The 25,340-nt window shown below is 42.8% G+C and overlaps 2 protein-coding genes across 6 annotated transcripts in view; one reads left to right on the top strand and one right to left on the bottom strand.

The window, feature by feature from the left end:
* The window catches only part of EIF3J (eukaryotic translation initiation factor 3 subunit J), a 41,810-nt gene extending 40,641 nt beyond the window's left edge, over nucleotides 1-1,169 (top strand). Inside the window, exon 8 of the mRNA XM_033920227.1 lies at nucleotides 537-1,169. Coding sequence (XP_033776118.1) covers nucleotides 537-668 — 132 coding nt within the window. The 3' untranslated portion in view covers nucleotides 669-1,169. The remainder of the gene's footprint in view (nucleotides 1-536) is intronic.
* A 5,684-nt stretch (nucleotides 1,170-6,853) lies between these two features.
* SPG11 (SPG11 vesicle trafficking associated, spatacsin) overlaps nucleotides 6,854-25,340 on the bottom strand; it is a 189,669-nt gene continuing 171,182 nt past the window's right edge. For all 5 annotated transcript variants that reach the window (XM_033919780.1, XM_033919779.1, XM_033919778.1 and 2 more), the window contains 6 exons: nucleotides 23,866-23,973; nucleotides 19,409-19,577; nucleotides 12,172-12,260; nucleotides 11,842-11,997; nucleotides 11,573-11,724; nucleotides 6,854-7,308 (listed from right to left, as the gene is read on the bottom strand). In XM_033919780.1, coding sequence (XP_033775671.1) covers nucleotides 7,128-7,308; nucleotides 11,573-11,724; nucleotides 11,842-11,997; nucleotides 12,172-12,260; nucleotides 19,409-19,577; nucleotides 23,866-23,973 — 855 coding nt within the window. In that variant the 3' untranslated portion in view covers nucleotides 6,854-7,127. The remainder of the gene's footprint in view (nucleotides 7,309-11,572; nucleotides 11,725-11,841; nucleotides 11,998-12,171; nucleotides 12,261-19,408; nucleotides 19,578-23,865; nucleotides 23,974-25,340) is intronic.

The following is a 25,340-nucleotide window of genomic DNA, read 5'->3' as shown; positions in this document are numbered from 1 at the left end:
CCGAGATCCTTGTGGAGCTCGTGAAACACTGCGCTGGGGCTGCTCATGTTCACTGGACTCTCATTGTAAGTTTTTGAGCTGCAATTTGATTTGTGTGGTGTAGCCTCTCAAGTTCACAATGAAGACCTAACCTGTAGCCTGTTTCTCCCTCTCTTTACTACCCGAACACCCCTGATTCAGTTCTCCATCATCTCCAGATCAGCCCATTGGAGGGCTTAAGTATGAATCCTCCTGTGTACTAAAGCTTCTAGGCCAGTGGTTCCCAACCCTGTCCTAGAGGACCGCCAGGCCAATCGGGTTTTCAGGCTAGCCCTAATGAATTTGCATTTGAGAGATTTGCATCTAATGGAAGTGACAGATATGCAAATCTGCTCCATGTATAGTCATTAGGGTGGTCCTTTAGGACAGGGTTGGGAACCACTGCTCTAGGCTGTGAATGCAACAACAGCTGTCCTGCTAACCTTTTCTCAGATGCATCTATGTAATGACTATCGGGTTATAAAAATGTGTGTTCTTGGTTTTTTTTTTCTATTTAGCAAAACAAAGCTAAAAAGAAGAAGAAAGGCGTGGTGCCAGGTGGTGGTCTAAAAGCAAATCTAAAAGATGATCTGGCAGATTATGGGGGCTATGCAGAGACCTATGGACAAGAATTTGAAGACTTTATGTGACTCATTGCCCCAGAGATTTGGCTAATCTCCCTGCTGGATCCTCTGGTGCCAAGGCTTGACTTCTTCTGTTCCATCCCAGTAAAGAGTCTCACTCGGTATCTTCCAGTTTGGTTTCCCAGGATGGAAAATCGAGCTGGAAGCGAGTCCCAATGTTGCACTAGCTAAGGGCTTCTTGGTGGGGTGTGTGCTGCAGCAAGCTGGAGCTGTTCATTTAGATGCAAAAGGAGCCCTTTGGGAGGGGGGTGGGATCTGCTTGTTTTTGTGTGGTTTATTTTCCCAACCATGTAATTGAAGCATTTGATGGGAGAAAATATTTTCTGCCTGGTGATATTGGACACATTGCAGTATTTATCTCACTAGGAATGCCTTGGGAGGCTTGCTGTATAACAGTGGAAGTGGGACACATGCAGTTACCACACCTGGGTCACCTTTGTTATGTTAACAATGATGGCAGCTGCATTTGTTTTATATAAAGCAACTAATAAAATCACTTTCATGAAAGATGTTGCCTGTTCCAGTTCTAGTATTAGCAAATATCTTGGCAATTTCTTCTCCCAGAGCAAGTGCCTACTATTGGCATGTCACGTTAACTTGGTGCCTCTTTGTTCTTCATGCAAAGATGGGGATTGCGTAGTGGCATGGAAGAAGTCACAGTTTTTACTTAGTCATGTTGCAAGCGTGGAGGAGGATGTGCTTGATTTGCATAGGACCACCCAGTGTAAGCTCCCCCTGTCGACTGAAGGCGCAGGACCTTTGATTTGCAGCATTTAGCAAAAATGCCTGGTTGATTGCTCAGTCAGCATTATAGTTAAACCCAACCCCACAGCTATGTGGGGCTTTCACCAATACATCACCCACCTCTTGTTATGCCCATACTACGCCTTTTTGGCTTGTACCTTTTGCCACACCAGCTTCTCCTGCAGCTATTCTCATGTGCTCTTTAAGTGTACCTGTGTGCCACAGCCTAGTTTAAGCTATTTATTTCCTCTGGACCCAGTACAAGCAGTAGCAGCTGCGCTAGTCTGTTGCTGAATCTGAAGGATGAAGGACACCACCGTGGCCTGTTTGGAATTCAGCAGATGTACAGGCTGTGCCTGCCTCCTGCTTGTGTTGCGTGCTGGGGCCAGGGACAAGCACAGCAAAAGCGTTCAGGAGTTTGGGTAAATTAACACTGGATTCTGGTTATCAGATTTTTAGAAAAATGCTGAAGACTTATTTGATAAATATGATCAATGAGTTCATGATCTGCTCTGTTTGTATAGCTCTCTTACTTTGTAAACCACATAGAACTGAAAGATATGGTGGTATGCAAGTGGATTTTTGTGTTATGTGTAGAATGAGAATTCAGGGTTGTGCAGAAATCTCCCAGGAGTAATTTTCTAAGTGCAGTAGAGAAGCAGGATATTAAGAGGTTCAGTATAATTTTGAATAAATTGGAGGGAGAGAGGATCTAGAATTTGGCACTTAAGACTTAAAAAAAATGCAGGGTCATGAATTGGAACAGGGCTGAAGTAGCTCCTGTGTTTGAAAGAGCAGGACCCAGCCTAAGGGAAGGATGCTCATGGCCAGCAGGAACAAGGTGGTGTTAGTGCCTCTAGAGCAGGATTTCCCAAATGAGATCTATTTGCATGCATTCATTTGGGAAAATCCTGAAAGCCCAACTGGATTGCAGCCCTTGAGGATCGACATTGGACAAGAGACTTCCCAAAGGGTACCGTGTTCAGTACTAGAGCCTGTCTGTGTCTTCAAGAAAGCGAGAAACAGGCTGGTGTCGGACTTCAATCTCTTCTGTGACTTAAATGCACAGGCTGCAAGCCTTGGGGGGCGACTAATGCCTGCAGCTAAGCAACACCCACACGTGGTACCCTCCGAGGAGAGGAAACAAAGACTTGAGTGCACAGCTGTTGGCACATCTTTAACCTTCCCCTTCCACAGACACTTATGTAATCAAATATTGACCAGTAATGAAATTCTAATGCTTAAATAACTCATCCATGTTTAAAATAAAATGTAAGTTTTAATCAGGAGCTGTTTATAGGCCAGAATCTTCATCTAGGTGCCTAAGTGTATGCGCATGCAGTTAAATTGTATAAATATCAACTCAAGATTACATACAAGATGAATCGGAGAAGTTTAAAATTCTGTACCATGAGCTGGGATTTATCTTCACCTACTCGGAACAGAATTTTAAATTACATTACATTACTGACTTCTATTCTGCCAGTACCTTGCAGTTCAAGGTGGATTGCATCAAAAGATGACTGGACATTTCCAGGAAAAATTACAATTTAAAGAGCTGGTTACATAATAGAGTCTTGAGGGGGAATTAAAAGATAAGTAGAAGAATAAGGATTACGTTTAATTGTTTTGAAACCTTTAGAAATACACAAATTAACTTGAAGTATATCTAATAATTTGAGACCCCAACCCTACATCTAGAGTGGTCTGTAGCATATTGTGTTTCTCTCCTTGCTCATGGATGCTTTTTCTTGGCTGTAACTCTTATTTTTTCTTCTATGTAACTTACTCCTAGTTGGCCCATTGGAGATGATAACTATAAATTTACTCTAGCAATGGTATTCCCCATTTTCTCTTATGATCTAGAAAGGTAGCCTAGTTCCTGCTGCTAACCAAGGGGGTCTTGCATTAAGAAATGTATACCAGCTAGCACTAGGCACTGTGTTCATAGCTCCAGGATAAATTCTTTCACCGCCATGGCTGACAAAAAGCATGCTAATATGATATCTTTAGAATGAGTAGGTTGCAATTGGTCGTCTCTCCATAATGTAGTAATGGGGATCAATTTACCATACTCATATATACCTGACCTAGGCTCTGAAGCCTTCTGCAGTGTCACTTAAACTGGGCACAGAGGACCCAGCTGAAATAAACCTTTTTTTTTTTCCCTAAGCCAGCTGGAAGCTAAAGAAGCTTAGCCTGGGCTTTGCAGTCCCCAGTTATGTCTAACACCAGCTGTAGCAGGATACATATTTCAAATCTGATACATTCTAATCACAATTTTATTCTTCATATCACACATGTCTCAGACTCTAGTTTCTGTTTCTGTCTACTCTTAACTCACTTGCCAGGATCTCCTGACCATTTGATGTGTCTTCTTCCCCCTTGCTCACAATTCATCTTTCATCTCTGTGTATGTTTGTTCCCCATGTTTAGCAAGCATCTCCCTTCTCTGTCTCCTATACTTCCTTTTCAGCACAGTTATTTACCGTAACAGGTGTTATCCAGGGACAGCAAGCAGATATTCTCACATGTGGGTGACATCAGCCCCGGTACAGACAGCTTTAAAAGTGTAGTGCCAAGTTTTTAGAAACTTTGCGACTGCCTGCACTGACCATGCGCCTTCCCGCCCGATGTTAGCTCGCAGTAACTCAGTTCCATAAACAAGCTAAGAAGCCAACCAGGGGGAGGCGCAAAATATCTGCCCCATAAAAAAATGAATAAAAAGACAAATGTACCCCCTCACAAAAATGCACCCCCTCAAACACGGCCACCCTCCCCCACCCCCAACTGGAACAGCCCACCCACCCCCAGAACCAAAAAGTTGGGAGCAGGAAGGATTCTCAGTCCCTCCTGCTCCTAGACCTCCCACCCCTGGTCAGGCCTGGCCCACCCACCCCGGTACCTTTAAAATAGTTGGGAGCAGGAGGGGTGCCCGGACCCTCCTGCACCTATGCTGATCTTCGGGAGCAGGAGGAAAGTCCTCCTGCTTCCCAGGCTGCCGCTGCAAAATAGCGGCCTTAGGCCCTGCCCCAGCGCATCATCTGATGCACAGGGAGAGACCTAAGGCACTGATTGGCTGAGGCTCGTCCCAGGGCCGACAGCCCCCCCCCCCCATGCCCCAATCTAAAACCACCAGCTTGCACTGCAGGGAACGGCGGTAGAGAACAGGAGAATCCAGGAGCAGGGAAGAGAGATCGGGGCCTGGAGGGGGGGATTAACTGGCAGGGCCGGTGCCCGATCTCTCTTCCCTGCTCGCTGGACTCTCCTGCTCTCTGCCGCCGTTCCCCGCAGTGCAGGCACGCTTTAAAACCACAGCAGAGAGCAGGAGAGTCCGGGAGCAGGCAAGAGAGATCTTGGCAGAGCAGGGCCAGCAGGAGAGATCAGGGTTGAGCCCTGACAGGCTGCTTCTCCTGTCACTACTGTCAAGGTGTACGTATGAGCGTGGATCACTCTCTACTGATCCTGGCCATGGGTAGGGGGCGTGTTAATGATCCTCCCCCTTTGCATGCAGGCCTTTAGTGAATTTGTCAGCCTTAACCCAATCATCCCGGAATAAAGTGGGATTGTACAAGAATAATATTAGCTGCATGCTCTTTCTTTATTGGGTTTGCAATGTAACAATGGTTTCCATGTGTTTGCCTAAGTTTGATTCAGCTGCTTCAACCTTGGTGCCCAAATTATGCAACTCACCATGTCCTCAATTTTAACTAAACTATCTTCTTTCATGGATATCAACTGCTGGGCCAAATCAGCAAGCCTTTCTTCAAGTCAAATCATAATCTCCCTCATTCTTGTTTGATCCCAGTTGAAGCAGCTGCCAGAGTTGAGGGATGCCATGCATTTCGGTGCTGATCTTAGTGGAAGGTATGGAGGTTCATGGAGTTTCAACAATTTGTTCAATTGCCATGGCAAATGCTTAAGTGGGAGCAGGCCCATCAATGCAAGTTTGAGCCTTGCTCACCATTGCAAAAGGAAGATAAATGTAGAGCTCACCATTGATACAACCAAGTGATTTACTGATATCCCTTTCTCAGCTCAAGCACAGTTTGGGATGAAAGCAAACTAGTGCTGCCCGATTCAGGAAAAAAAAATTTCGATTTGATTCAGCCTATTGAATCGATTTTTCAAAACGATTCAATTTTCCTGCCCAATTGGGTGTTTTTTTCAAACATCCTGATGGGTTTATTTTATAGCTTCTTTGCCCTCTCCTATCCACACTGGTCCTGTGGTGTAAACAAAATAAACAAACAAAAAATACTTTTCCTCTCTATTAAATCCTAGCTCACGTTTGTGGTCCAACACCAGTTCTTGAAGGATACACATTTCAAATCTGACATACTGTAATCACAAAACAGAAAATAAAATTATTTTTTCTACCTTTTATTGTCTGGTCATTTTTCAAATCTTGTTGGTCCCATGTTGGTCTGGTTGTCTTCTGATCAGGCTCTCCTTCTTTCTTCTTTCACCATGCTAACCATCCATCTTCCATCTCTATCCTCCCCTTCTGTTTCCTTTTCTTTCCCCGGAGGTCTGGCATCTTTCCTTTTTTTCATTTCCATCCCCCGCAGCTGCAGCGATGGACCCCACCATCCACAGATCTACCATCTCTCCTTTTCTCATCTACCCTTTCATCCAGCATCTCTCTTCTGTGTCCCTGTTCCTATGCTCCCTCCATGTCCAGCATCTTATCTCTCCCCATATCCAGCTTCTTCTTTCTCTCTTCCTTACCTCTTGTATCCCCTTCCCCAGGTACAGGTTTCTCCTATCGCTCCTTCCTTCCTTCCTGCACCTTGCCCACCTACTTTGGAGCAGTATCTGTCCCTCTTGTACCCTTCCCCTTGTGGTCTTGCATTTCTCTCTCCCTCTCCCTCAGTCCAGCACCTCTCCTCTGCTTTCCTCCCCCTCTTTTTGGTCTCTCTCTTCCCTTCCCTTCACTTCACCCCAGGTCTGGCATCTCCCCTCCCCTCTCTTACTCCTTCCTCCTCCTCCCTCTGCACAGGCCTGCCTCCCTGCCCTGAAGGCCTGCTCCCCACCACGAAGACCTCCCCCCAGGAAGGCACTTTCTCTCTTCCTCCCCACGCGAAGACCTGCTCCCTCCACGAGGGCACATTTTCTCTTCCCCGCCGTGAAGGCCTGCTCCCCCCCCCCCGCAAACGAAGGCCTGCTCCCCCCCCCACCAAAGGCACATTTTCTCCTTCCCCCCGCCGTGAACGAACGCTTGCTCCCCCCGCAGCCTGCACCTTCTCCGCTCTTACTTCCTTAACGCTAATAGGGCAGCTTGCAGGCTCGCTGGTGTAATAGCGATCCCTGCAGCTGCCCGTGGTCCTCAGCGGCATGTTCTCTCTGCCGCGAACCTGCCCCTGACGTCAGAGCAGGAACTGTAATGAAATGAAATGTAATTCCAGGAAATGTAATGAAAGCTTTGAGTAAAGTCATATCACAACAGAGGAACAAAATTAATTTTTAATACATGATAGTATCAAGAAACACGAGCAGTCAAATAATGAATACACCAGCAAAGCTTGCAACATAAAAGAGCTTTGCTCACACTTCTCCCGGGAATGAGCAGCTCCCGTGAGTCCATGGGATTATAGAAGTTTAGCCATAGCACGTGATAAACACATGTCTCAGTGCTTGGACCAAACAGAGGTGCCCAACTGCATCAATTCATTCCCTTGAGTCAAGGGCAGGAGAGAACCTCCCTTCAGCCACCAAACCTTAACTTCCCAGCATGTCATTCAGGCAGCAGCTTGTCTGTGGCTTCTTTAGGAGGAGGCTGACTAAATCGTAGAACTTGTTTTCGTAGGCCAGCTTGTAATACACAGCAATATCATCACAGGAACTCAACAGCTTCTTTAGGTTTTGGGAATATACAGCATTAGAGGGAAGTGACCTGAACCTGAGAGAGGAACAATTTTCTGTTACTCTACAAACCATCCTAGTTCACATTTCTAAACTACTGCCCATATGTCCGTACAAGAGATATGAGAAGCTTTTTGTAGGTGAGAAAGAAAAGCACAAAGGGAGTGGGAAGAGCCAAAGGTGCGAGAGGAAGTGAGCTTAAATAGCCATAAGCATGCAGAAGAAGCATCTTGAATATGAATGGAAACCCTGAACCGACTTCCCATCCTTTAGCATAAAATTCACATTACAAAAAGTTGAGTCTTCATGGCATTTTCCATTAATATGCAGAAATCCCCCATCAGAATCTCACTGAAACCCCTGACAAGTAGTGAAAATCTGCAGGACTAAAATGGCTAATCCAGGCAGCCCTTCAGTGATATTTCCATCCCCCCAACAAATCACCACGTGGAACCAAGTATCCTCATTTAACTTTTCAACACATCATCACTGCCCCCGCCCCCCAACTCGGTACATACACACATTCCCATAGGTAGCAAACACCAGATAATCAAAGGCTTTAGTTTTGTGTGACAGGACACAAAACACAAGTGTTAAGGAGAGAAGACACAAAAGCTGATGCAAATAGAAGAACAAATAGCTGACAGATGTCAGCCCAGCCTTACCAATGTGAGCAAAGGCCTATGGGAGATCCTATCATTCATATCTGACCTTAGGGCATGTCAGTGCAGACAGCCTCAGATTACCCCAGAATGCCTAAATTACATCAGTGCTTAAAGGTAACAAAGGACCTTGGTACAGCCCCAGAGACTCTTTTCTTCTCCAGTCTCTTTATTTACCATTGTTTAACCAAAGATAGGGGTACTTAACTTCAACAGACTATTTTTAGAACCGGTCTATAAATATGAGATGAATTTCTCTCTCTGGACCAACCGCTCTCCCCTTCCTCTTGACTCTAATGCAGGTAAACTGTCCTCTCTCTCTCTCACACACACACAAGCAGTCTCTGAATCCATTCTGTATTTGTAAAGCTTATTTTTATTTATTTCTGTATATCTATAACCCAGTATTCTTGATGTATATTAAGCCTATGTCTACATAATACATTCTTTGTGCAATCACTTCCCACGGAATCTTCTATGAGTGTATTGAACCCGCCACATTATATCATTGGAGCTTGTTTGTTTCAACATTACCCCTCCAAAACTTTTGGGCAGTTGCTAATCCTTACAACAGTATGTTATATGAGGGAGTTGAAAAGTAGCATTGTAACACTCAAAGGTGAAAGGGAGGAATATGTAAACCACTTTTGCCAATGTTATGCTGCCGGCCCCTTGTTAAGCTTTTTACCAGTATTTCATGTGAAACTGAATGTATGTAATGTTATTTTATTGTAAACTACTTTGAATTGACTATTTAGTCATTATAAGTGATATAGAAATTCTTGATAAAGTCAATGCTGAATTGCTTATTAAATATTTCTATGCTAGCTTTATAGCCCGTTACATTAACAGGTGCTAGAATATATGTGTGTATCTGTCTTTATTTCTTTCTCTGTCTCCTTAGCCGCTTTCTGTATTTCTTTCTTTTGGCTGTCCACCACCACCCCTTGTATGCTCCCCCTGACCATTCTCGCTTCTTTTTACCTCCCCTGTGTCCACCACCACCACCCCTTCCCTGCTCCCCTTATCCAGCAGCAGCCCTTCTCCCTTTGTTTTACCTCCCCCTTGTCCATCAGCAACTCTTCCTGCTCCCCCTGTCCAGCAGTAGGCCTCCCTTCATTTTTTCCCCCCCTCCTGTCCATCAGCACCTCTTCCTGCTCCCTCTGTCCAGCAGTAGGCCTCCCTTCATTTCCCCCTCTGTCCATCAGCACCTCTTCCTGCTCCCCCTGTCTAGCAGTAGGCCTCCCTTCATTTTTCCCCCCCTGTCCATCAGCACCTCTTCCTGCTCCCCCTGTCCACGGGAGTTAGTACAGGCCCGGACTTTGCCATTTGTTCTTTACTTGGATAGAGACTCCTTGCCGCCCCCCCTCCTTCACTTCCCGCGGGCCCAACTACGAACCTGGTGATTCCAGCAGTGTGTGCAGCAGTCTTCACACGCTGCTTCAGGTCTTTCTACTGCCCTGATTTACTCTGGCACCTCCCTGATGACATCATCAGAGACGCGGCAGAGCAAATCAGGGCAGTAGAAGGGCCCGAAGCAGCGTGTGAAGATTGCTGCACACGCTGCTTGAATCGCCAGGTTCGTAGTCAGGTCCGCGGGAAGGGAAGGGAAGGGGAGCCGGCAAAGGACTCGGACTCCTCTGGTCTGTCGCGGAGGGCGGCCCTGCTCCATTTCTTGGTTCATCCCGGAGAGGGGGGGCAGGAGGCACTCTTTGTGCCCCAGTCCCGGCATGTAGAGGTGATCGTCGGCTGGCTGGAAGTGGGCTTGTGGAGGCGAACGTCGGCTGGTGACGTAGTACGCGCATGCGCACTCTCACCAGCACAGTGCAACAGATCAAATCTCAGGGAACACGCGGCAAGAGTGCGCATGCGCGGCTAGCATTTTATTATTATAGATTAACAGCTGAAGCGCCAAGAGCAGAAGATAAATGCAAAAAGGAATGTAGGTGTGGTAGACCCTGATCAATTTTCAGAAGATTGTGTTAGTGAGGAGCTAGCTAAACTAAAGATGGACAAAGCGATGGTGCCGGGTGGTTGGCATCCGATGATACTGAAAGAATCAGGGATTTTCTGGCAACTCCGCTGACTGACCTTTTCAATTCTTCTCTAGAGTCAGAAGTGGTACCAGAGGACTGGAGAAGGGCGAATGTGGTCCCTCTCCACAAAAGTGGAAGTTAGGAAGAAGTAGGGAATTCTGATTTCTGTGGTAAGCAAATTCATGGAAACGCTTTTAAAACAGAGAATGGTCAAGTTTCTGGAATCCTGTGGATTACAGGACTGGAGGCAACATGGATTAACTAGAGGTAGGTCTTGTCAGACAAATCTGATCAATTTCTTTGACTGGGTGACCAGAGAATTGGATAGAGGATGTGCACCAGATGTGTATTTAGATTTTAGCAAAGCCTTTGACAGTGTTCCACACAGACGTCTAATAAATAAATCGAGTGCCCTTGGGATGGGTCCCAAAGTGACAGGTTGGGTCAAGAACTGGTTGAGTGGAAGGAGACAAATGGTAGTGGTCAATGGAGATCACTCTGAGGAAAGGGATTTTTACCAGTGGTATGCCTCAAGGTTCGGTTCTTGGACCTGTTCTTATTAACATTTTTGTAAACGATATTGCTGAAGGGATGTCGGGTAAGATTTGCCTCTTTGCGGATGATACCAAAATCTGCAATAGAGTAGACACGCCGGATGGTGTGAATAAAATGAAGAAAGACCTGGCGAAGCTGGTCTGAAATTTGGCAGCTAAAATTTAATGCTAAGAAATGCAAAGTCATGCATTTGGGCTGTAAAAACCCGAGGGACTGGTACAGTTTAGAGGGTGAAGAACTTATGTGCATTACAGAAGAGCTGAGAATTGGGTGTGATTGTATGTGATGATCTTAAGATGGCAAAACAGGTTGAAAAGGTGACAGTGAAAGCTAGAAGGATGCTAGGATGCATAGGGAGAGGTATGGCCAGTAGGAAAAAGGAGGTATTGATGCCTCTGTATAAGACTCTGGTGAGACCTCATTTAGAATATTGTGTACATTTCTGGAGGCCACACCTTCAAAAAGATATAAAAAGGATGGAGTCGATCCATAGGAAGGCTACTAAAATGGTGTGTGGTCATCATAAGGTGTATCTCAACATGTATACTTTGGAGGAAAGGGGGAAGAGGGGAGATATGATAGAGATGTTTAAATTTCCACATTGTATAAATTTATGAGAGGCAAGTCTCCTTCAATTGAAAGGAAACTCTGGAATGAGAGTCATAGGATGAAGGTATGTCAGGATGGTGAATTCTTGGAACGGCCTTCTGGTGGAGATGGTGGAGCCAAAAAGTTTATCTGAATTCAAGAAAGCTTGGGACAAATATGTTGGATCTCTAAGGGAGAGAAGGGGATGGTAGACGGCATGGTTATTCAGACTAGATAGGCCATATGGTCTACATCTGCTTTCATGCTTCTCTATGATTTTTATGTTTTTTTCTAAAGCCAGCCAGAATGACACACACACCAACAGCCACATGCCTTCAATTTAGTACAGCACAGAGGGGTAGATAAGGGGAAGGCCAGATTCCCACCTCCACCACTACCAAAGGCACAGAAGGCTGCAATACTTATAATACTCACAGCCATCATCTCTGGTGGAACTTACTTTCTAGAAATGTCCTCAAAAACACTGGCTTTCAGCAGCTGCTGCCGTTTCACTTCCTCCAGATAACCAAAGTCACCCCTGATTAGCACCTTCTGACATAAAACATCTGCCCAGTCGGGAACAACATCATAGGCTTCAGCAACAATGGAGGCCTAAAAAAACAAAAAGGAGGAGGGTTGTGAAGAACAGTAAACCCATCCTTTGTCCCCACCCAGAACAACAAAAGCTCACCATCACAGCTGCACACTTTTCAAACTCTTTTACACTACCTGATAAAATCGTGGAAGGGCAATAATGCAGTCCATTAAGTTCTCAGAGCTGAGGTTTATCAACTTGGTTTTATCACCAATCTTCAAGAAATGCAGCTGAAGGGTAATGAGCTTGGTGAGTCGGGAGCACTGCAGTGCCTGCCGTACACATGACTCCTGCCAAAAATACAACCAAGTAGAGGAAGAACGAAGAATCAAGCAGTGTACTGCAGAGACTGCTCTTGGAGGAAAACACAGCCCCCCTCAGCCCTTAGTGCTAGCATGCAAGAAAAAGTGTTACCCTGCAGTGTCAGGATTGACATAGGTTCAAATATGGCTTCTTGGACTCACCTTCCGATAACTTTCAGCTGCATCAATTAGCAAGGTGAGAACCTTCATCAGTGCAGCCTTTAGCATCACCATATCTGTGAGACTATCTTCTGTAACAGGGAAAGAACAAAAAAGGGTGAATACCACAAGTTATAGTTTATAGAAAAATATTATTCTGCCATATGGACACAGAGCTTTAACATAACAAATAATAAAAGCAGCAATGTGAAATCAGAGATCAAGGGTTTATTTCAGTAGGATTTAGCAAAGCCAAATACAAATAATGTATTCAGGGCACAATTTGGGGCCAAATCAAATATAAAGAGTCAGTAAAGCCCTAGTTTAATTTATTAGTTTCAGTTGTGCTTGGCTTACAAGAGCAAGTTCACAGCAGTGTGCTTGATCTGATTTTCACATCTTTAGCGACCGAGAGGATAGTGGTCTTGAAGCCAAAGGTTGATCATGTAATATGGTCTGACCACTGAATGTTCTGTAGAGAGAGATTACATTAGGGATTTCTATTCCGCCATTACCTTATTGTGGGTATGTAAGCAGGGCTGCTGGAAAATCTAGGATGATGGTGAGGTCACATTTGGAAGCTTTAGGGCTGTGGAAGGAGTGGAAAAGATTTGGTATATGATGAAAATAGTTTATTGTAGAATGATGTAGCAATTTGGAATTCTTCTTTATTGGATGAATTAGATTTTGCCCCGGAGAGAGAGGTATGGAGAAAGGAGGGGGTTGAGATTGAATATTGGCATTCAGCATCGGTCCTTCAGGTGAGACGTGAAGTAAGATAATCCAAGAGAAGATGGAGAAAAAGAGAAACGGTACGGAAGATTTTGAGAGTTATGAACTACATATATGTGAGTATCTTAGATTATGTGAGGATGAGACATGTAAATTTTTCCAGAAGATTAATAATATTTATTTTTCTATACCACCACAATCTTGCGACTTCTAAGCAGTTTACATTCAAGAGAGCTGGACATTCAGCGAGTTACAATATGCAGATAGTTAGAGGAAATACAGAGTACATCAACTTTAAGACTGCAAAAGTATAAAGTGTAAAGTACGCTAATACATTTCCGAGAGGACCTGTTAGGAAAAGGTCGCAAATTATAAAAATACCTCGAAAAATTACAATATAAGTTTAGGAAATTTTCAGAGGGGCATATTAGAAGATATGTCCCAAATTACAAAATACGGTTTGATAAGGATTTTGGGGGGGGGGGTAAATTGGGAACTAGAAAAGAGAGAAGTGTTCGGTGAGGAAATTATTTAGGTGATATATTTGTCGAATAAGGCAGTTTTTATGAGTTTTCTAAAAGCGTTGTAGGTCAGTCTAGCTTTATTAATGTAGTCATCTAGCCAGTATTGTTGTTTGTTTGCTTGGTATGCGAAAGTTCTGTCCAGAAAAGATTTGTATTTACAATTGGTAATGCTTGGGTGTGCAAAAAGGTAGCGGTTTCTGGTTTGTCTGATAGGGCTGTAGAATACGAAGTGAGGTAGCAAGTACGTGGGAGTTAGTCCCCAAATTAGTTTGAAACATATGCAGGAGAATTTGAAAACTATTCATGCCTCTACTGATAGCCAATGCAGTAATTTGTAGTAGGGGTTAACATGGTCGCATTTTTTTAATCCAAATATCAAGGGGACCGCTGTGTTCTGAATAATTCTGAGTTTTCTCACTGTTTTTTTAGGTATACCCATATAGACGATATTGCAATAGTCCAGAGTAGAAAGCACTAGTGATTGCACTAGTAATCTGAATGATAATGGGTCAAAGTATTTTTTGATGGTTTTTAATTTCCATAATATCAGGAAACATTTTTTTACCACCATATTTGTGTGTTCGACCATTGTCAGGTGTGTATCCAATGTGACTCCCAGTATTTTTATTGTATTAGTAATCGGGTAATCGTGGTTTTTTATACATAACGTTGTGTTGGTAATTTTATCCGTTGGGCTTGCAAGGAAGATTTTTGTTTTTTCTGTGTTAAGTTTCAGTTTGAAGTTGATTGTCCAATGTTCTATTTCGGTCATGATATGAGAAATATATTTTGAGGTTTCGATTGTAATGCTGTTCACTGGGATTAAAATGGAAATGTCATCTGCATATATGTAGTAGTTCAAATTTAGTCTTTGCAATAAGTGCCCTAGGGATGATATGTAAATGTTGAACAGTGTGGGTGAAAGTGGTGAGCCCTGTGGAACTCCCGAGGGTTTTTTCCAGGAATTTGAGTATATCCCATCACTAACCACTTGGTATGATCTCTTTGTTAGGAAGCCCTGTATCCAGTTCCATGCTTTTCCCATGATTCAAGTTCAAGTTCAAGTTTATTAGTATTTGATGAATCGCTTATTCGGTTCCTATTGCATCTAGGCAGTGTATCATTATTTCGTGATCAACTAGGTCGAAAGCACTGCTGAAGTTTAGTTGTAGAATAAGGGCACTTGTTCCTTTGCTGAATAGGCCATATAGGTGATTCAGGATCGAGGCTAGGACTGTCTCAGTCTTTCCTGAATCCTGATTGGTGTTCATTTAGTATGTTGAATTTGTCTAGGCATTTCACTAGCTCCACGTTGATCAGTCCTTCAAGTATCTTGGTAAATACGGGGATGCTTGCTATGGGTCTGTAGTTGGTTTTCAAAGCTATAGAGACTTTTTGATCTTTTGGGATGGGTGTGATTAGTATATGTCCCATTTCCTCGTGGAATGTACCCTCCGTGAGAGCGGTTGTTATCCAATTGAATAGGTCCTTTTTAAAATTTAGTGTGGCTGTTTTCAGGGAGGGACATACGTCTAGGAGGCAATTCGATTTAGTATATTTATTGAATAGGGTAAGAAATTGGTGCCAATCAGGAGGTTCGAAATGGTTCCAGATCATGTCTACTCTGGGTTCTTTTTCGGGGGGTCTGATTTGTAATTCGAAATTGGATGCGGGTGGGGGTATGGTCGCTCTTACCTCTAAGATTTTGTTGTTGAAGAAGGTGGCCAGGGTTTCTGCTGAGGGTATGCATTAATTTTCCTGTAGTAAGATTTGGGTAGTGTCAGTTAGACTGTTTACCAGCTTGAAAAGTTTTTTGCTATTTGTTTTGGGTGTCTCTATCTCTTGTGCGTAATGTTTTGTTCGTTTTTCTCTAATCAGAGTTTTGTAGTTTTTCATTTTTAGTTTCCAGTGTGCTTTATCTTCTTCTCTGTTTGTTTTTTGCCAGGTTCTTTCTAGTTTTCTCAGTTCCTGTTTTAGAGCTAGTAGTTCAGAGTCAAACCATTTATTTAGTTTTCTTTCTTTCTTTTTATATGTTTGGAATGGTGCTATTTGGTCTAACACTTCTTTGCTAAATTCTGCCCATCTGGTTGGGAAGTCCTGTATTTCCTCGATTTTGGGTTGTAGTTCGTAGTGGGCCCAGAATTCTGTTGGATTTATAGTTCCTCTTCTGATGATTGTGGTTGGTTTTGAGGGGGGGGGTTGTATTTTTGTTGGGGTGATTTTATTTGCCAATGTATATCAAAGTTACATATATAGTGTCCTAGAGAGCTGTATTCTACTGTACAAAGATTGATTGGGAAAGCTGGTACTAGAGTAGGGGTTATAAAGCCTGAAGCTGTTTATGCAGAATATTTAGATGGAAAATTAGTTCTATATGCGATAAATTCTCTAATCATTTTGATCACGATTCACCTAATCTTATCACCCTAGAATACACTCTCCCTTTCAGTTCTTTTTCAGATTTCCACCAACCTTCTCTTGATGAAATTCAGAGAACCATCCAGAGCCTCAACATCTCAAACAATTCCCTAGAAACTATACCTCCTAATATCTTGAACAAATACTTAAGAACATAAGCAATGCCTCTGCTGGGTCAGATCTGAGGTCCATCATGCCCAGCAGTCCGCTCACGCAGCAGCCCAACAGGTCCAGGACCTGTGCAGTGATCCTCTATTTATACCCTTCTATCCCCCTTTCCAGCAGGAAATTGTCCAATCCTTTCTTAAACCCCAGTATCATATTCTGCCCTATCACGTCCTCTGGAAGCGCATTCCAGGTGTCCACCACACGTTGGGTAAAGAAGAACTTCCTAGCATTTGTTTTGAATCTGTCCCCTTTCAACTTTTCTGAATGCCCTCTCATTCTTTTATTTTTTGAAAGTTTGAAGAATCTGTCCCTCTCTACTCTCTCTATTCCCCTCATGATATTATAAGGCTCTATCATATCCCCTCTAAGTCTCCTCTTCTCCAGGGAAAAGAGACCCAGTTTCTCCAATCTCTCAGCATATGAAAGGTTTTCCATCCCTTTTATCAGACGTGTCGCTCTCCTCTGAACCCTCTCGAGTAACGCCATATCCTTCTTAAGGTACGGCAACCAATATTGGATGCAGTATTCCAGATGCGGGCGCACCATCGCCCGATACAACGGCAGGATAACTTCTTTCGTCCTCGTTGTAATACCCTTCTTAATTATACCTAGCATTCTATTCACTCTCTTAGCGGCCGCTGCGCACTGTGCCGTCGGCTTCATTGTCATGTCCACCATTGCCCCCAAGTCCCTTCCTTGGGTACTCTCATTCAATGACATCTCTCCCATCGTATAGTTGTACCTCAGGTTTCTGCTTCCCACATGCAATACTTTACATTTCTCAATGTTGAACTTCATCTGCCATCTCGTCGCCCATTCCCCTAGTTTGTTCAAGTCCCTTTGCAATTCTTCGCAGTCCTCTTTAGTCCGCGCTCCACTAAATAGTTTGGTGTCGTCCGCAAATTTTATTATCTCACACTTTGTCCATGTTTCTAGATCATTTATGAATATATTAAATAGCAGCGGCCCGAGCACCGAGCCCTGGGGAACACCACTCATGACCCTCCTCCAGTCCGAGTAGTGGCCCTTCACCCCTACCCTCTGTTTCCTACCCGCCAACCAGTTTCTGATCCATCTATGTGCGTCTCCGTCCACCCCATGGTTCTTCAGTTTCCAGAGTAGACGCTCGTCAAAGACTTTTTGGAAATCATGGTATATGATGCCTATGGGGTCTCCTCTGTCCATCTGTTTGTTAATTCCTTTGAAGAAGTGCAATAAGTTAGTTAGGCACGATCTCCCCCTGCAGAAACCATGTTGGCTTGTTTTCAGATTTTTGTTTCTTTCCAAATGTTCATCGATGTTTTCTTTTATCAGTGCTTCAGCCATTTTCCCCGGAACCGAGGTCAGACTCACCGGTCTGTAGTCTCGATATTTGGGCCTTTTCTTCACAAAATGATCAACAAAAGTTTTTCTACAGGTTTTATGCCCAACCGATGGAAATCAGCTGGAGTATTCCCTAGGATTAAACAACCAAACATCTCTAAAACAACTACCGACCCTTTGCTAATCTACCGTTTCTGGCCAAATTAACTGAAAAGCTGGTTTTTAACCAACTTTCCAACTTCGTTGGAAAAACTAATGCTCTCCACCCCTACCAAACAGGATTTCGATCACATCATTCCACCGAACTTTCCTTAATCGGTTTAGTTACAAATATCTGTTACTTTCAAGACCACAGTAAATCAGTTCTTCTGATATCTCTTGACCTGACATTTGCCTTTGATAATACATCATCAAAACAGCAATGTCACTCAGAAGTGTTTTAAAACTAAGACTCATCTGCTCTATCCTTTCTCTATTAGACCCCCCCACTCCATCAACATCTTGATTCATTCCTTTATGTCCAGCATTGACTACTGCAATGCCTTGTATCAAGGCATTACACAAAAGGAAATTCGCCAGCTTCAACTAGAGCACAACACTGCAGTCAAACTCATCTTCAAAGCTAAAAAATTTGACCATGTGATCCCCCCTCTTGTTCAAAGCCCACTGGCTACCCGTTCTTCATTGCATCATCTACAAAACAATTCTGTTAACATTTAAATCCAAGCAGTCCAATTCACCTGCATTTATCGATAAACTTTTTATTCCATATCCTCCTACCTGGAATTTGCATTCCATTACTCAAAATCTACTTTCAGTACCATCTATTCGCAAATTATTTCTTGATACAACCCGCAAAACTATCTTCTCAGTCACTGACCCCACTCTATGGAACATCCTTCCATTGGATCTTAGGCTAGAAACATCCTTTGAAAAGTTCAAATCTAAACTAAAAACATTCTTCTTTAAAGATGCCTACTCAATCTGACTTTCTTCTTTTCAATAAGATCCCTAAAAGCTTCTATGAAGTTGGCGTTACAGAATTGAAATGCTTCTTTTGAAGCGACCCCTACCTTACTCTAGTGTACTAAGCACCTCCCCCTCTTTCCTCCCTTTTATGATTTTATTTTCTCATTGTATTTAATTTCTTACCCTTTCCCACTTAATCCTTTTGGTACCAAAGTCTGCCTTCAACACCAATAAAAATTAACGTGGTTTCAACTCACAAAGGTATTGCCAAACTTCAACAGAAACAAATGAAGAATATCAAGCAGAAAATGCTTGTGACTATTGCTTGAAAACAAGACAAGATAACTAGCAATCGTCACAAGCATTTTCTGCTTGATATTTTTCATTTGTTTCTGTTGAAGTTTGGCAACACCTTGTGAGTTGACACCATGCTAATTTTTATTGGTGTTGGAGGCTCTTAAGACTCCTGAGGAAGGCCCGTTTGGCCGAACATGTACATGTCAAGTCATTGAGCCCTTGGATGAACTTTTGTGCTTTTGGATGAATAAAGGCTTTTACACTATCAGATGAGTTGGAGGATACTTATTTGTGCACATCATTCTGGTTTAGACAATTCCATTCTGTCTTTTGCATGTGGGTAATGTAGAACATCTTTGACCAGAGAGTGTGTTTGTAATAGATAATTCGATTATAGTCAACAAAGGACATCACACTATTGGGAGTGTGACTGGATGCAAGATGCACGCGTAGTATAGAAGACATAGTTTGCTTTGAGAATGTTAGTGCAATTAAAAAATAGTGTTTACTGGTTGGGATTTTCAACAGCTTTACAGAGCATGGTGCTATCAAAATTGGACTACTGCATTGGCTTGTACCTGGGTATGGCAGCTACTCAGTCACAGGCTTTGCAGATTGTCCAAAATTCTGCTGCTTGAATTCTACCCCTATATTGAAGAAATTGCACTGGCTTCCAGTTTTTGAAACTGGTTCAGCAGTAAACGCCCCAGTTCTTTGAGTGAAATTTGACAGATCTAAGAAATGTCTGCTGTTGGATGTTAGAACAAGGAGTAATGGAGAAATAAGGGAGTGTGCAAAGGTTCACATACCCCAGGGTTGAGACTCGATAAGCTTCAGCTGGATAAGAGCCGCTGCCTGATGATTCTCCCCAATTTCACGGTGCATACTGAAACACAGTGCCACCATGTTATGCTTCTCACTGTCTCCAGGGTGACATCGCTTAATGTAATCCAGCAGGGCAGTCATCAAACCGCCTGTCTGCAAGAGATTCAGACATCAGCACCCATGGAGCATGCACTGCCGTGGATCTGCGTGGTGTTGAGGCAGGCACCAATACAAATCTTAAAGAAATGCACAAGCACAAAACTAGGCCCCTTTTCCCCATACCTACACTATGGAGGGTCTCCTCTCACACACACATACCCAGCCACCCTCCTCTCTCACACATGTCCATTAAGTTGAAAGGCTGCAATATGCTGCTGTGAGTGAAACAAACTTGCTCTTTCATGTATTTCTTAGCAGGGTGTGAAGACGTTTATGAGGTAGGGTCTATTCTCTATGAGTAACAGGAAACAACATGATCTTATTCCTGTGATGGGAGTCTGGGCCATTAGACTTATGTACCTGCTAGGGAAGGATAACATCTTATCAGACAGATTGAGTTGAGTCCTTTGACCTCATGAGTTGTCCCTAAAGGGATGTGAACAAATTTCCCCGCTCCTAATTTCCCCCATTATTGCATTTTATTTATTTATTTAAAACATTTCTAATCTGTCTTTGTCCAAGGCGGCTCACAGTATCACATACACAATTCAGGTTTGAACATCTTAAAAAATCACATACATCAGTAAAAGTCATAAGACTATATCATCTGAACCTATAAATTACCTCTCAGCCATTCATCTACTACCATTACTTCACAATAAAGCAAAACAGATCTGATTATCTGCAGAAGATGACGACATTCAGAAGATAGAATATTAACTTAAAAAAGCAGGATATCAGCTTAGAAAAGCCTGAACAAACAGATGGGTCTTAAGCAACTTTCTAAATTGCATCTGATTTTTACAAAACCGTAAGATATCAGGCAAAACATTCCACACTGATATTTAAACAAAATGTAATATTATTTAAAAGGAACCTGAGTAAACAGATAGCACAATTTTAGATTATTATTTAATTTATTTAGAGAATATTATCCAACACCCTTGTGAAAAATAACTCCCACTTAATCAACCTGAGACTGAGAGGGGACATAATCGAAACATTCAAAATACTGAAGGAAATAGACTTAGCAGATAAAGACAGATTTTTCACCTTCTCCCAGGTAGAGAGAACGAGAGGGCACTCTCTAAATTTGAAAGGGGTTACATTCCGTACAAACGTAAGGAAGTTCTTCTTCACCCAGAGAGTGGTGAAAAACTGGAACACTCTTCCGGAGCCTGTTATAGGGGAAAACACCCTCCAGGGATTCAAGACAAAGTTGGACAAGTTCCTGCTAAACTGGAACATATGCAGGTGAGGCTGGACTCGGGACTCAAGGATCTCCCGTACGAGGAACGGCTGGATAAGTTGCAGCTATACTCACTCGAGCAACGCAGAGAGAGGGATGACATGATCGAGACATTCAAGTATCTCACGGGCCGCATCGAGGTGGAAGAAGATATCTTCTTTTTCAAGGGTCCCGCGGCAACAAGGGGGCATCCGTGGAAAATCAGGGGCGGGAAACTGCACGGGGATACCAGGAAATTCTTTTTCACTGAAAGGGTGGTTGATCGCTGGAATAGTCTTCCAATTCAGGTTATTGAGGCCAGCAGCGTGCCTGATTTTAAGGCCAAATGGGATAGACACGTGGGATCTATTCACAGAGAAAGGTAGGGGAGGGTCATTGGGGTGGGCAGACTAGATGGGCCGTGGCCCTTATCTGCCGTCTATTTCTATGTTTCTATTACTCGAGTTTCGACTCTTCCTCAGGAGGGGACACTGTGAAATAAAACAAAATGTCTAGATCTCATTATTTTCATAAACATTATTAATCATCTATGTTATCACTAATATTTGTAATGTCTCTTCAAACTTTCATCCGATAACGACTTACTTCTATTCAATACCCAATCACATACCTTGTATCGGCTAACATCAACTCGGACTGCAAAGGAGTCAAGACTGAAAGAGGAGCTGCACCTATACCTCCTCCATTTAAAGTGTTCAACAGGCACCTCCCATTAGGGAGGTGAGAAAGTGAACAATATTTTTTTAAATCACCCCCACATGCTCAATGTGGGAGGTGTCGACAGTGTCAACATGTGCTACAAGACTCTGCAATTGATATACCTCGTGCAGGAGGCAAAAGATATAAGCTTTCTACTGGAATGAATTGTGATTCGAAGGGGGTAATTTACTGTATAATTTGCCCGTGCAAAAAATATTACATCGGCCATACGATCAGAAAAATTAAAGTTAGAATTACAGAACATTTGAGTAATATACAGATAGGGAGAACGGTAGCTCCTTTAGTTATCCATTGGCAAGACAAACACTTACCACAGAGCCCCTAAAGTACACAGTTTTGTATCATGTTAGGGACTTCTCGGGGGATATATCAAAGTTTTATTGATTAAAGAACATAAATAGATTTTTGACTGGCAGACTTTAGACCCATTTGGATTAAATATGGAGATCGACTGGTTTCAATTATAATGAACAGCTGTAGGTCTCTGGTAATTCGTCCTCCTGGTTGATGTCACTCCCTAGTATGTATGTTATATCAAAACTGATTGCAGTTTTAACCAATAAAAAAAGAACAAAAGCAAAAACTATAACAGAGCTTTATTTTGAAATGAGTAAGAAATACAAATCGATATTAAAGCATTGTAACAGCCCTGCAATTTTTGGCCAATCTGGAAACTGTGTGTTGTGTTAATGCAATTTCTGTATCTTTCCACACCATTTTCTTGTTCTCCGATGGCACTTGTTGGTACTTGAATAATACAGAATAGTCACTTACTGTATGTTTAACACTTCTATTAAGGCTCCTTTAACAAAGCCATGGTCGCAATTTCTGCACAGTAAATGTGACGAAGCTCGTCCAATTCCTATGGGCTTCGTCACATTTGTTGCACTGGAAATTGCTAAAGGAGCCCTTAGTAGTGCAGATTTTGTTCTGTTCTCCGTTACCATAATGTGTAATTGGCCCGCCAGACATAAAGGTTTTGCCCCTCTACTAGCAGACTGCAATAGAGAAGATAAGCCTTTGAAGACACTGTACAGCTAGTGAGGGTTCATAGCCAAATGTGCGCAAGACAAGTGAACGCAAGACAATTCCGCGCAAATCATTTTCAGTAACAAGAAAGAGCGGGACAACTGAGCGCAAGACATCTGAGCTAGAGACATCTGAGCAAGAGACATCTGAGCACCGGCAAGTGAGCGCAAGACATCTGAGCTAGAGACATCTGAGTGCAAGACATCTGAGCAAGAGACATCTGAGCACCGGCAAGTGAGCGCAAGACATCTGAGCTAGAGACATCTGAGTGCAAGACATCGCACTGAGTTATCCTTGCGCTCAATTGTCTCGCACGCTATTATCTTTGCGCTGAGTTGTCTTGGCGTTTTTGTCTGCGCACTGTTGTCTTGCGCGCATTTGACCTGTTACCACTAGTGAGGCCTTAGGGCAGTCTTGGGGACTAGCTGGAGAGCAAGTGGCCATGGTCATTCAGCAGGCTGAGCAGGGGGATCTCATTTGCTTTGGGCTGCTTCCTGGTATCAAGGTGAAGCAGACATGTAACCAATTAGGGGGAGGAGGGGTTACCCTTCCGGCTGCTCAGGATAAAAAGCTAAGAAAAATAAATACAATAATAAAAGGAAAAAAAAAAAAAGAGGCCAAGACTACAAAATTGGAGAAAGAAGTCAGGAAAGCCATTTGGAGAAGCGTTGTGCCACTGTATTGCCAGTCAGAGTGGCCAGCCTGAATATTATTTGCCACCTTTTCCTGGCAAATCCGATCTATTTAGTCAGTCTGGGATTTCCACTCTACAATTTGAGGTTCTTTATTAACCAAGAGAGTGGGATGCTATGCAGAGCTCTATTCAGCATCAAATGCAATGGCACTAGGCCTCTGTCACAGGACATCAGCCACACCAGTGGCAGGTAAGTATCTTTGTTCTTGGCATAAACAAACAGTCATTCCTCACGTTGCTCAATCTCTATCACAGCCACTGCCATTCTCTCTCTCGCTCTCTTTCATGCTTACCCTCCTTTCCTTCTCTCTTCCTTTTGCAGCACTTAAACTGCTTGTGCTTTTTCCCACCAACCTGTAACCTCTCTCCCATTCACTGCCCTGCTTTCACTTTCTTTGCTGTCTTCCCTTGATCTTTCAGTTCCCCTTTTATCTGTCCCTTCCCCCTCACAAACTCCTCTCGCCCTCCTTCACTTCTAAAGGTCCTTTTTCTTACTCCCTGTCTCTCCCAAGCCCCCTTCTCATATGAACTTCTTCATTTTATTAAAGAACCAGATTACATTCAAATAAGGCCATTTCAGAAGCACTTACAGAGTCCAGCTTCTTCCTCATCAGAACTTCAAAGTGGTGTTTTCTGTGTAAGATCTCAAAGATGTAATTCATGTCATTGTATCTGCCAATACCAGTGAGGAGACGAACCTAAAACCACAGAACAGCCTCAGTGACATGATGGAAGACCCACACTGCTCATTTGACAGTAACTTCAGCATTTGGAATCTAGGACAATACCAGACTTTACAGACCACGGCCCAGAAATATCAAAGAAGAGACAAGTTCAGGTCTTTATCTGCCGTCATTTACTATGTAATCCCCTTAAATGTGATACAACATGGCTGCCAAACACAGACACATAAATGCCCAGAAAGGCAAGAAAAGCACACATTAGCAGATAGGCAGACACACGCTTAGGCAAATATGCAATGTGCATATATTTTCACAGTTTCTATGTCATACTTTGTATTGTTATTTAGCTGTTGTTACTGTTGTAATTGTCTATTGCTGAGGTTTGACTTATTCTTGCTGTACATCGACTTAAGAGAATTCCTTCAAAAATGCGGTAAATAAATCCTAATAAATAGTAGATATGCAACACAGGATGTCAGGTTTCCAGAATAACTTCAATGAATTTACATAAGATCAATTTGCATGTATTGCATTTAATCTATGACAACTATCTTTTACATATTCATTATGGATTCAATATTTAAGCTTAAACAATTTAGCTCAGCCATATTCCATCCTCTTTGTACTGGGGAGTAGTGTCCGTCAGGGATCCCCCTTATCTCCATTTTTGTTCACTAGGGTTATGAAACTCCTGGCTCAGTGGGTCAGATTCAATCCTGATATAGGTGGCCTTCAGCTGGGGTCCGAGGCATATAAAATATCATTATTTACTGATGATACAAACAGAGAAACATGATGGCAGATAAAAGCCAAACAGCCCATCCGCAGTAACTATTATCACTTTCTAAGATATCTCACATGCCTATCCCACACCTTCTTGAATTCAGACACAGTCTCTGTTCTCCACCACCTCTACCAGGAGACTGTTCCACACATCTACCAGTATTTCCTTAGATTACTCCAGAGCTTATCACCTTTTATCTTAATCCTATTGTTGAGGAATTTCTGAAATTTACAGATGTCACAGAAAATTGAGGTTGAGAATTAATTAAAATAAGGTGTCGATTAAAGATTTGGGATTCAGATGGATCTATAGTGACACAGTCTGAGGCAATTGTAGTTAAGGATTGAAAGGTTTAAATTGCTGATTCTACATTTCAGCTAATGCTAGGAAGTTCAGAAGGTTGATTTTGTGACTCTTAAGAGACATAGATTTATGTACTATTCTTCACATACATCCATGGGGATAAGATTCTCAGAGGAACAGGAAATTTGGGTGTTTTACAGAGAATCTGTTTCTTATAGATTAGAAAATACAATACTACTTTGAAGGTCATACAGAAGTTAAGATGTGTTTGTAGGAAGTAGGGCTTTGTAATTGA

Source organism: Geotrypetes seraphini, chromosome 14 (genome assembly GCF_902459505.1).
Source record: "Geotrypetes seraphini chromosome 14, aGeoSer1.1, whole genome shotgun sequence".
In the NCBI taxonomy this organism is placed as follows: domain Eukaryota; kingdom Metazoa; phylum Chordata; class Amphibia; order Gymnophiona; family Dermophiidae; genus Geotrypetes; species Geotrypetes seraphini.
The sequence above is the reverse complement of the archived record's forward strand: the minus strand, read 5'-3'. Positions and strand labels throughout refer to the sequence as shown.